Source organism: Canis lupus, chromosome 9 (genome assembly GCF_003254725.2).
Source record: "Canis lupus dingo isolate Sandy chromosome 9, ASM325472v2, whole genome shotgun sequence".
Lineage (NCBI taxonomy): Eukaryota > Metazoa > Chordata > Mammalia > Carnivora > Canidae > Canis > Canis lupus.
The window spans coordinates 49,486,095-49,498,366 of record NC_064251.1 but is presented as its reverse complement, the minus strand read 5'-3'; the positions used below and the strand labels follow the sequence as shown (position 1 = coordinate 49,498,366).

Below are 12,272 nucleotides of genomic sequence, written 5' to 3'. Positions count from 1 at the left end.
CACTGATCTTTTTATTGTGTCCATGGTTTCACATTTTCCAGACTGTCACAGAGTTGGGATTATACAGTATGGAAGCCTTTTCAGATTGGCTTCTTAATAACACGCATTTAAGGTCCTTCCTCCACATCTTCAGTTTGTTAAGACTTTATGTTCTTTTGGTGAAGGACCTAACATTATACCTTGGGTAACTAGGAAGAGAACAGCAACTAAACCCAGAGCAAAAAGAAGAAAGGAAATAATAGAGATTAGAACAGAGATAAATAGAACAGAGAAGAGAAAATCAAGGAAACCAAAAAGTTGGTTCTTGGGAAAACAATCAACAAAACTGACAAACTCAAAGCTAGATGAACAAAGGAAAAAACAGAGAAGACTCAAAATCAGAAATGATAGCAGGGCACTATTATTGATTTTACAGAAGTAAAAAGGAAGGGGGGGGTGTTGGCCGGCTCTGTCAGTGGAACGTTGTGACTCTTTTTTTTGTTTGTTTGTTTAAGATTTTATTTATTTATTCATGAGAGACCCAGAGAGAGAGAGAGGCAGAGATACAGCCAGAGAGAGAAGCAGGCTCCATGCAGGGAGCCCAATGTGGGACTTGATCCCAGGACTTCAGGATCACATCCTGGGCCAAAGGCAGATGCTAACCTGCTGAGCCACCCATGTGTCCCATGTTGTGACTCTTGATCTTGGGACCATGAGCCCGAGCCCCACATGGGGTGTAGAGATTACTTAAAAATAAAATCCTATATATAAAGAAACCCATAACTATTAATGAAAAGAAACCTCCCCACCATATTCAAGGCCATGTACGGAAGCTAGTGGACGGCTGCCCTCAGCCCTTTCAATAGCTCTGTAAGCCCCAACCAGGGTACGCGGGCAGAGGAGAGATGTAAGAGGCGTCACAACTGGAAAGGAAGAAGTAACATCTTTGCCTGCAAACAACATGATCTCGCATATAGAGAATCTTAAAAAGTCCACCAGAAACCGTTACAACTAATAAATGAATTTGCAGGGGTTCCCTGGGTGGCGCAGTTGTTTAGCGCCTGCCTTTGGCCCAGGGCGCGATCCTGGAGACCCGGGATCGAATCCCACGTTGGGCTCCCGGTGCATGGAGCCTGCTTCTCCCTCTGCCTATGTCTCTGCCTCTCTCTCTCTGTGTGTGACTATCATAAATAAATAAAAAATAAAAAATAAAATAAAAAATAAATAAATGAATTTGGAGGATATAAAAATAGCACCAAAAGTCACCTGTGTTCCTATTTAGTGATGACAAGCCATCAAAAAAAAAAGACATTAAGAAAAATAATTCATAATAGCATCAAAAAGAATAAAATATTAGGAATAAACTGGACCAAGGAGATGAAAGACTTGTACATCAAAAACCACAGAACATTGCTGAAAGAGATGAAAGAAGACCTAAGTATGTGGAAACATATCCCATGCTCATGGACTGGAAGACTGAACATTGTTGAACTGTGAGCACCACCCGGTGTGAACCCCAGAGGCTATGCAATCCCTGTCAGAATCCCACTGCCCTTGTGCACAGATAGAGGAAAACCAGTCCCGAGAGGCCTGCGGATCTCAGGGGACCCTGAATAGCCAGATGATCTTGCAGAAGAACAAAGCCAAGGCCTCGAACTCCTTGATTTCAGAACTGACCACAGAGCTCCAGGAATCAACGCAGCACGGTGCTGACATGAAGACAGACGTACAGATAGGATGGCCCAGAAACAAACCCTCATGCATATACCATGGTTTTCGGGGATGCCAGGACTGTTCAGGGGAGACAGGTAGTTCCTCGATGAATGACAGTGGGGAAGCTGAATACCCATGAGCAAGAAAATAAACCTCTACCTAAACTTCACACCTTTTACAAAAATTAGCCCAAAACAGCTCATTAGGTTAAACATGAAAGTGCAGGGGGGTCTGGTGGTACAGGTGGTGCAGGTCTGACTCTTGATTTCTGCTCAGGTCGTGATCTCAGGGTCATGGAGCAGGCTTGAGGCCCTCCCTCTCCCTGCACGCCCCCCACCCGCCTTCCTGCCGCACATGCACATGTTCTCTCTCTCAAATAAATAAATAAATCTTAAAGAAAAAAAAAAAGTAAAACTTCAGGCTTTTAAAAAAAACACAGGAGGAATTCTAGGCCTGAAGGCCTGGTGCAGAGTTTAGAAAGGGTAGTGAAAGCCGGTCCATAAAAGACAAAATAGCTGATTTCCGTTCTGCCCAGGAGGCTGCACAGTCCAGCCCTGCCAAGGGCCGTGCCTGCAGGGTGAGGAATCCTCAAAATTCAACAGCAAGAAAACAAACTACACAATCAGAAAAAGAACAAAAGATAGGACTTCAGAACAGGTACTTTGCCAGAGAGAATGCACAGATGATAAAACAGTACAGGGGATGCACTCGGCATCGTGGGCCACTGGAAAGACACCAGTTAGGCCACAATGTGCCCTCACTGCTCACCCAGCAGGACAGCAGGAATGGGGCCACTGGGGGCTCAGGCAGTAGTGCATTGGGCTCTAGATCTCTGCTCATGTCTTTTTTTTTTTTTTTTTTTTTTTTTTTCTGCTCATGTCTTATCTCAGGGTCCTGAGTCCAAGCCCTGTGCTGGGTACAGCCCTGGGCCTGGAGCCTGCTCACACAGTGAGGGCTGAGATGGTGACAGGGACAGCTCTGAGGGCTGGCGAGTGCAGGGAGGAGCAGGGGTACAGCTCTCTGGGAGGAAGCATGGACCCAACCACACTCACCTGCCCAGACGTCTATCCAGGGAAAGGGAAACTTCCGTGCACATGAAATCCTTTACATGGAGGGTCACAGAGCTGTATTCATAAACTCCCCAAACAAGAAGAAGCCTGAACATCCTCAACAGGTGAGTGGCTGCAGATACCATGTGTGTCCAGGTGGCTCCTCCACAGTGAGGGGAAGTGCCCAATGGCCATGGGGCACCATCTGAGCCAAGATAGCCCGTCTTCAGTCGTCACCCACCATGACTCCATCTTTACCATATTCTCAGAATGACAAGAAGACAAGAGCAGAGAACAGGCTCTGGTGGCTGGATGGGGGCTCCTGGTGGCTGGATGGGGGCTCCTGGTGGCAGCAGGAACCTACCTGGGGTTACTGCAGCACAGAGCTCATGTGCACACTCAGATTAGAGTCAAAGGCCTACGGGGCACACAAGCATTCTCGTCCAACCTCGACGGGAGCTACAGCTACATAATCTAGGGGAAGGGTGCATGATCCTCTCTTTACTGTTTCTGCAACTTCAGAATTTGTAATTCTGAATTTGTAATTATCACAAAATAAAGCTTTTTTTTTTTTAATGAAAGAACACAACTGTGCTGTACAACCTGGAGATGCTTCATGTGCTCTGCATAGGGCAGGCAAGGCCAATGGGAGATGAACAGGCTGCCAACAAAGATCCAGACTGACAGGGCAGTGAATGCCTCATGTGCTACAATTCTGTTTTGAGAATAACTTTTAAGTGCTTATAACAGTATCTTCCACTCTTATAAATCAATTTTATTTGGTATTTATTTAGTGCTTTCTGTCGTCAAATGCTACACCAGGCAGAAAGGGTTTTCCCATGGTGTTAAAACATACCCTCTTCACACAGACCCTGTTTCATGGCACTACCAGGACACTCACTATGTTTATTATTGTGTCATTTTTAAAATGACAACCCCTGAAATTCTCAGTATAACTGCATCACAGAAAATTGATCTGTTGGTATTAGGGTTGCTCACAGTTACACAGAAACTTATAAATAAAGTGTTAAGAATATAGAACACTTTGGGATGCCTGAGTGGCTCCGTCAGTGGAACACCGAACTCTTGATTTCGGCTCAAGTCGTGATCTTGGGGTGGTGAGATGGAGCCTGTGTTGGGCTCCATGCTCAGCAGGAGTCTGCTTGGGATTCTCCCTCCCTCTGCGCCCTCCTCACTCACTCACATGCACACACTCTCTCAAATAAATAAATCTTAAAAATAAATACGAAATACTTTATGATTTGGGGAATTCCTAAGAGTTCTCAGGAACTTCAGTTCCCTATTCCTGAATTCCAAAGTTTAACAGCTGTCAGGAATTTGGAAACACTACCCAAGCCCCCTGCCCAACTGAGCATTTTTCACGTGGTCAGCCAGCTCCTGCAGCCACTGCAGGGCCCCTCGGGGTAGAAGGCTTCCAAGCTTCCTGGAGAAACAGCCAGGCTCCCGCGACACAAAGTTTGCCATCACGACTGAGGAGACACCCAGTGGATGCTCTCCAGCTCCAGAGCACCCTGAGGCTTGGCTGTGAAGGTGACACTAACCACGAGGCAAGAGGGGAGGGCTCCAGTGGCCCCGTGGCCTCGGGCAGGACTTACCGATGGCACTGAGGGCGTGCTTGAGCTCCAGGGCAAAGGCAGTGAGGGGCACGTCCTCCGACACAGGCATGATGGCTACTGTGGAGAGGTTGCTGGCAGGGTTCCCTGTGTCCCACTTGCTGCCGGCGGTGTGCAGCCCGAACTGGTGACCTGCAGAGCACAGGGTTGCATGTCGGCCGGAGGGGCTGGGCTGGCACTGAACAGTCTCTGCGTCTCTGATTGTGTCTGGATGGGGCCAGGACATGAGGGCCTGGGAGCGAGGAAGGGGCCCTGGGGTCTGACCCAGCCTCCTGGACTTCCCGTGCCCACCCCTGGCCACCCCACCTCTCCTGCAGAAGCACCAGGCCATACTCTGAGCACCTCCCGTCTCACATGCTCCAGGACCTCAGTCTGACTGATGAGCATACCGAGCAGAGAATGAGACCCAGAGGAACCCCTGAGAGTCCAGTGTTCCACCAGGTGAGGCCTACCTCCCACTGTGTCTCCACCACGTGCTCTAGAAGCAGTGAGAGCAACCTGGGGATGGGCAGCAGCCTAAACATTGAGTGGCAAGCCAGTGTAGACAGAGCTTCCTGTCACTGAGACCAGGGTTTTCTGTTCTCTAGTGCCTCCCGGGGCCCCTGCCTCCCGGGGCAGCAGAGAAGGGGGCTGCAGGCACGTCCACCCACTGGGTCTCAGTACGAGGTCTCTGGGAGTTTATTTCCAACAGCAGCTGTTCCTTGGCTAGCAGCGCCTCCTGTTTTCACAGGTGTCCCAGGCAGTCTCTGGTCTTCTGCAGCCTGGACTTGCCCAGGGCTGCCTTCCCGGCTCCTAGCCTGTGGCTGCCACACCCCAAGCCCCATGCAGACCCTCCCAACCTCTGATGTGCATGCTGGGCCCAGGCACCAGCCACCCCAGGGCCCAGCTCCTGCCGGACAGGGTCCGTGCCTGACTCTGCTCAGTTCACCCTGGGTGAGGAGAGGCAGTTCCTGAGCAGTGGTGTGTGGGTCCCTGCATGGCCTGACCCAGGAACCAGAGGGGATATAGGACAGCAGGGAGAGGAGGCAGCGCAGAGCCAGACTGGGGCAGGGGAAGGGAAGGCCAGATGCTGGGCAGTGGGAGCACACAGCCCAGCACAGGAGCCCTTCGGCACCAGTTTTCCTGCAGCTCCTCCTCTGTCCTTTCTAGCAACTGGGGTCAGCACTCTCCCACCTCTTGCTAGCCCTGCAAGGCTGTCTCCTAGCTTCCCCAGAGGCACCGGGGGGTTCTGGTGCTGCCCAGGGGAGATGGAGCAGATACATGGCACCTAACTGCTGCCGACAGTTACAAGGGACTCAGAAGGGCACAGAGAGGAGGGCAGACAGGTGGGCTTCGACCCCTGGGAACCACCAGCAATGCAGCCATGCATCCATCCGTCCCCAGTGAAGCAAAGCAGGGTTGGCCCTCCAGGGATATTGTCCAGGGGCTGCAGACATGGTGGAGTAGAGCCCCGACTCCCCACGCCTTGCCCTGGCAAGTAGGGGCGGCACACCTACAGAGCGGGGGGATTGCGGTGAGAAGTGGGATGGACACGGTGAAGTCCCGGGCTCATCTCCGGGTATCCCACACATGAAACCAGACAGAGTTGCACAGTGGAGGCTCTGAGAACAGCCTCCATCCCAACTCCAGGGCGTGCACCACAGGGCAGACCAAAGCAATCCCACAAAGGCCTCCAGAACTGAACCCCATTCAAGTGCAGTAAGAGACAGGACGCACTCTGTGAATATGGGCATACCCACTCTGCTAAAGCAGAAGATTTCATAGAGAACCGGAGCCTCATGATATCATGCCTGAAACCCAGGACATAATGCAAAGTTACCAGTAGGACCCAAAGCCAGGAAAAGCTCTAAAGCTCCACGATGGACAAAATGAGAGCATGTCATAGAGTCTGCAATTCCTCAACAAGGTAAAGCAGTGATCATAAGCTGCAGAACGAGCAGCACAAATGCAGCAACAGACCTTGAGGATGGATCACCAGGAAACTGAACAGTTCAGTTCAGCTGTATGCAGGATGGAGGGAAGCCTGCAGGGCCCACAAGGCCTGGGGATGAGAATGGGGGCCTAGCGTTTGTGTCACTGCCTTTCCAAAGAGGCGAGAGGACAGAGCTGAGAGCATATCTAAAGAAGTGAACACTGAAAACCTCTCAAGTTTGGTAAAAATATACAAACCTACAGATTCAGGAGCATTTAGTCTCTTATAACCAAGGACACAGACAATGTCTTGGACGCAGCCAGAGAGAAAGATGGAACAGACGTGGGACCACGATGCAGCATGGGCCCCGCAGACAGGCTTGGTGACGGGGATTCAGGTGTTTGCAGCCGGCAGACCTCCCCAGAAGGACTGTGCAGGAGGTGCTTCTTGGGACAGAAAGGGCTGCCAGGATGGGCACGGCAGAGCGGTAGATATTCTAGACAATTCTCCACTCGAGCTGCCACAGCACTTTGGTGGCTGGACACGGAGGTTACAGGCTGCGTGAGGGGTGCACTGAGTGCAAGCACAGCTATGGGGGGCCAGGCCAAGGCAGGAGCGGTGCTGAGGCTGCCACTCCCCCCAAAGCTCCAGGAGACCCAATCCTACAGCAGGTACTTCTAAGCACCCTATGAGAATGGACCCCAGAACCACGAGTGATAAATAAGAACAGAAACCTCAAAAAAGAAAAATGAGGGGTGCCTGGGTGGCTCCATCAGTGAAGTGTCTGCCTTCAGTTCAGGTCATCATGATCTTAGGGTCATGATCCTGGGGTCCCAGGACTGAACCTGCTTCTCCCCCTGCCCCTCCCTGCCCTTTACTCTCTGTCTCAAATAAAATCTTAAAAAAACAAAACAAAACAAAACAAGTTCTCAGGTGGGATGACAAAAACAGGGCCCAACTATATGCTTTCCACAAGAAACCTGCTTCTAACATGACCACACAGGTGGTCGGAGGTGAAAAGAAAAAGGAGACACCACGTGTTGGGTTGTGCCTCCCGTATCTACCCCAGACCCGAGTGTGACCTCATCAGGAAGTAGGGTCTTTGCAGACACAGAGACATGAGCTGTGCCAGAGTCAGGGGGCACTGCCACGCTCTGCTGCCTCTGCCAGGCATGCAAGTCCCCCATCCCTTCCACAAGACACAGTCGCCCAGGTCACTGTGGGGAGACATGGTGCTGCCCTTCCGTGGTGCCCGAGCCAGCCGGGCACGGACTACATACCAGCTAACTAGGGAGTCATGGGATGAGTCGGGGGATTGAAAGACATGCAGAAGGGGAATGGAGGGATGGAGGACACCAGGATGGCCATGAGGCTACAAGGAGGGGCGGAGGGCACCAGGATGGCCAGGGGACTGCTGGGATGGGCAGAGGGCACCAGGGTGGCAGGGGGGCTGCTGGGAGGGGCGGAGGACACTGGATGGCCAGGGGGGCTGCAGGGAGGGACAGAGGGCACCGGGGTGACCAGGGGGCTGCAGGGCTCTGACAGGGGCCCTGGCAGAGGAGGCCACAGGCCAAGGCAGGAGCAGGCAGTTCCAGCCGCTGTTCACCAGGACGGGGGGAGGGGGGGGGCGCGAGGGGCGGGGAGTGAAGACTTAACAAAGCACTTGCTCAGAATTGGAGCCAGAAGAGAACACAGAAACTGAGTCCCAGGATCTGGCTCTCCTTCCCTCCCACCTCAGCACACCCATGCCCCTCTGTGCAGCCACGGCCAGGCCATGGGGCAAGGTTCCCAAGAACACACCTGTGCCACTGCCCTGCTGGAGGCTGCCCAGAATCTTCTCACCCAAGAGATGAATCAGCCGAGTCACAACCTGCAGAGAAAGGAAGGAGGCCACACATTTAAACCAAGAAGCACCTTGGATCCATGTTTTCAAAACCAGCATGTCTGGGCTGAGGGTAGTGGTGCCGTTGGCTGGCTTGTCACCAGGAGGTGGGAGCCAATGCTGTGGGATGAGAGGCTGCCCCCCCAGAGAGCCCGCTGGGGCCAGCAGGTGTGGGGGGCACACATCCAGTGACCTGGTGCCCGGGCCAGAGTCTCCTTGGTCCTCCAGGGCAGAGGAGCAGCAGGGTAAGCCACGACCACCCCACAGGCAGGCTGGAAAGGGCTTCCACAGAGAAAAAGGGCTCGCTGTGTGCTCCTGGGGGCCTGGCCTGGGCAGGACCCAGGCTGGGTGTCACACAACATCTAGGAAGTAGTACACAGTTGCATCACTACTACATTTTAGAGTCTTAGACAAATTATGCCAAGATATGTCATTTACTTTTATTTTTTTAAAAGAACTTATTTATTTATTGGAGAGAGAGAGTGGGTCACATGGGGCAGGAGGCAGAGGCAGAGGGAGGGGCAGACTCCCTGCTGAGCAGGGAGCCCGACGTGGGGCTCAGTCCCCGGACCCCGGGACCACGACCTGAGCTGAAGGCAGATGTTTCGTTGATGGAGCCCCTAGAAGCCCCTGTAATTTACTTTTAAATACCTTTGTATAAAAATAAAGTGAGTTAAATTTTTTGGTTGCTCAGGTCCACAGGTGACAGGAGATGTACCCCTGCACCGAAAGCCCAGCGCTGGCAGTCCAGGACTCCGTATGAAAAGAGAAGCTGGAGTCAGCTTCAGGGAAACAACCAGAAAGCAGATAAATTTGATGCTGCTTCTCCTCCTCTCGGGCTAGCTGCCCACCTGTCAACAGCCATGGGCTGTGGGGCTCAGACCTGAGGCTCCAGGAACCAGTGGCCCCTGCAAACTGACTCAGCTGGAGTCAAAGACCCATACAAGAGGCCAAGGAGGGATCCCTGGGTGGCGCAGCGGTTTGGCGCCTGCCTTTGGCCCAGGGCGCGATCCGGGAGACCCTGGATCGAATCCCACGTCGGGCTCCCAGTGCATGGAGCCTGCTTCTCCCTCTGCCTGTGTCTCTGCCTCTCTCTCTCTCTGTGTGACTATCATAAGTAAATAAAAATTAAAAAAAAAAAAAAAAGAGGCCAAGGAAACCGTCCCCATTTTAGGATGTGAGACAAAAGAACGATTTGAACAGTGGTCCAACCAGAAGCTACAAAGGAGTCTGGTTTGTATATAACTAATGCAGCATCAAACTGTTCACTGGAGCTAACGAAAACAACACACGTTACTACGGAAAAGTTTACAGTACACAATAGGTGACCCCACCCTCCCTTCACCTGCTGCAATCCCTTATTTCACACGCACACCTGAAAATGTCTGAAGCCAATCCCAAACATGGTATTTCATCCATTGATATTTGAATCTGTATCTCTAAAGACAAGAGCCTTTAAAAACACACTCATGATATAACTGTCACAATTACAAATTCACAGTCATTCTCATTAAAGCTAATTTAAAAATATAAAAAAATAATTCTACATCAAGCGAAAGAGGTTCAAAACAAGCCCATGAACACATGGAAAGGTCCATAACATGTCTAGTCATCAGGGGATGTCTTCCCACAAGAACCACTTAGCACCATAGGAGCGCAGCCACACACGCGCTGGCCATAAAGCCGCACAGCCACATGGGGGACCTGTTGGCAGTCTCTGAGAAAGTTTAACACACGTCTGCCCTCTGGCCCAGCAACGCCACTCTCAGGTAGCTCTGAGGAGAAATGAAAAATGTTCCATAAAGGGCAGCCCCGGTGGCTCAGCAGCTTAGCGCCACCTTCAGCCCAGGGCGTGATCCTGGAAACCTGGGATTGAGTACCACATCGGGCTCCCTGCCTGGGGCCTGCTTCTCTCTCTGCCTGTGTCTCTGCCTCTCTGTCTCTGTGTCTCTCGTGAATAAATAAATAGAATCTTTTAAAAAAAAAAAAGGTTCCATAAAAACTTTGCTAGCAGCCTCTCCATGACGGCCTCACACTGGGAACCACCGAATATCCATGGTCAGGAGGACAGGTGAGCAGGGTGGAGCACACTGGATACTACTTCGCAGTAAAAAGAACATGCCAATGAGACACAGACCTCAGATATCATGACAGGCAACAGAAACCAGACAGAAAATACTGTGTCCACATTATTTCATTTACGTGAAATGCAAGAACAGACAGAGTGAAGAGTGGTTGGGATGGGGATACTGGCTGGCAGCAGTCCCTTGTGGGGCCCCCTGTGCTGGAGGGCACATGCAGCCTGGCTGCTCTGAGCTCACGGCCACTGTTCTGGGTGGTGGTCAGCCTGGCAGCAGCCAGTGTGTGATGGAGAAGCAGCAGGACAGGCTGCAGGCTCCTGGGAATGCAGATGGGGAACGTCTGTGGACCCCAGGGAGTGGGTGTGAGTAGAGAGTCTGTTTATGGGTCCACCAGGGAGAAGATGTGCAGAAGAGGAAGGCGCCTGGCTCGCCCTCGCTCCCAGTGAACCCAGAGCTCCTGGCATACATCCGGCCCCAGCCACCACCATGACCATCCTGCCATTCACTAGGGTCTCCACAATTAATTGTGGTTTAATAATTTGCCAGCGCTGGGCTGAAATTCCTTAAACAGACTAATCAAATACATAGTTTTCATAGTTGATTTACTGACATGTAGACTATTTGCAGCTACAGCACTAAGAGAATATTGTTTTTTCTGTCCTTGTCAAGTTTTTATATTAAAGTCAAATTAGAATTAATTTCATAAAATGAACTGGGGGATTTTCTATGTGTTCTAAAGCAGAGAGGTCAGCAGGACAGGTGCACATGGTGCCAGTGAGGAAAGAACAGGCTGTCTCTTCTCTCAGGTGGCCCTGCAGCTGATCCTTCTCCCAACCCCGAGCTCAGAGGTTCTCCTGTTTCCTCGGCTGCACACCTACTACCTCAAAGCAGGGAGGCAAATGCCAGACAACCAGCCAGCTAACGGCCCCAGAAATAAAAGAGACTCCCCTCATTTTCTGCTGGACCGATGGCCACTGGCCCAAGATCCTTCTCCAAATGCCCAGTTCACCTTCCCCAAGATGCAGAGCAAGAGGCCCCTGCTGGCTCCTCACTTGGGATAGGCCAGGAGGGCTTCACTTGCTGGGTCCTTGTTTCTCCCTCCTACCTCCTGGCACTGCCCAAGGCACCTGCCCCAAGGCCCTACCCCCATGTGCTGGTCCACGCTGACACTTCCTTTAAAACGTGCAGCCTTGGGTGGGTGGCTCAGTGGTTGGGCATCTGCCTTTGGCTCAGGTCGTGATCCCGGGATCCTGGATCGAGTCTCATATCGGGCTCCCCACAGGGAGCCTGCTTCTCCCTCTGCCTGTGTCTCTGCCTCTCTCTGTCTCTCTCACGAATAAATAAATAAAATCTTTTTAAAAAATTAAGTAAAATAAAATAAAACATGCAACATGCCTGCTGTAGGTCACCTCAGTGTGTCCCTCACTCTGGTACTGACAAGGATGCAGCTCAGGGCCCAATAATTCCCAGGTCGTGGTCTGGATGTCCTGCTTCCCTAGGTAGTATGCAACAGGAGCGCTTACCTGTGGGTACCTGCGTTTAATGGATGTCAGGGCTCCTGCCGGAAGCTTGGCCAGCTCGGAGTCCCGAACAGCATGCACTGTGGTTGCCCTGGCCTGGTGGGTGAGCGTCTCCACCTGAGGAAGAGCAGCTGGGGAGGCACTGCCATGCGGCTCACACGCTCCAGTCCTGCAGGCCGGGCTGGCTGCACTCTGGACCCAGCCAGAAGGCAAAGCCCACAGCAGCCCTTCTGGCCACAGTGTACAGGTGGGAATGGGAGGGAAAGGTGCTGGAGCAGCCAGCCCTGCGCTGCTGGAGAAGCATCTGTGGGAGCTTGTAAGGGGGCACAATGACTGCAGCACTGGAGCCAGCCAGACAGGCCAGGCCGGCAGGCACCAAGCAGAGGCCTGGCCGCCGCCATCCCTCAACCAGGGGGCATGTTCTCCTGGCCGCAGTGAAGGTGCTGTTCCAGGTGCCCAGCCAGCTACTGTCCCTGCAGACCTTCCCCAGTGTCAGCTCCAC

The 12,272-nt window shown here is 52.2% G+C and overlaps 1 protein-coding gene across 6 annotated transcripts in view; it reads right to left on the bottom strand.

The window, feature by feature from the left end:
* Nucleotides 1–12,272, bottom strand: part of PNPLA7 (patatin like phospholipase domain containing 7) — a 64,733-nt gene that overhangs the window by 17,279 nt on the left and 35,182 nt on the right. For all 6 annotated transcript variants that reach the window (XR_007413240.1, XM_025476003.3, XM_049114908.1 and 3 more), the window contains 3 exons: nt 11,774–11,887; nt 8,088–8,157; nt 4,358–4,507 (listed from right to left, as the gene is read on the bottom strand). Coding sequence is in view for 5 of the 6 variants with exons in the window: in XM_025476003.3 (XP_025331788.1) it covers nt 4,358–4,507; nt 8,088–8,157; nt 11,774–11,887 (334 nt within the window). In the remaining variant the exon portion in view is untranslated. The remainder of the gene's footprint in view (nt 1–4,357; nt 4,508–8,087; nt 8,158–11,773; nt 11,888–12,272) is intronic.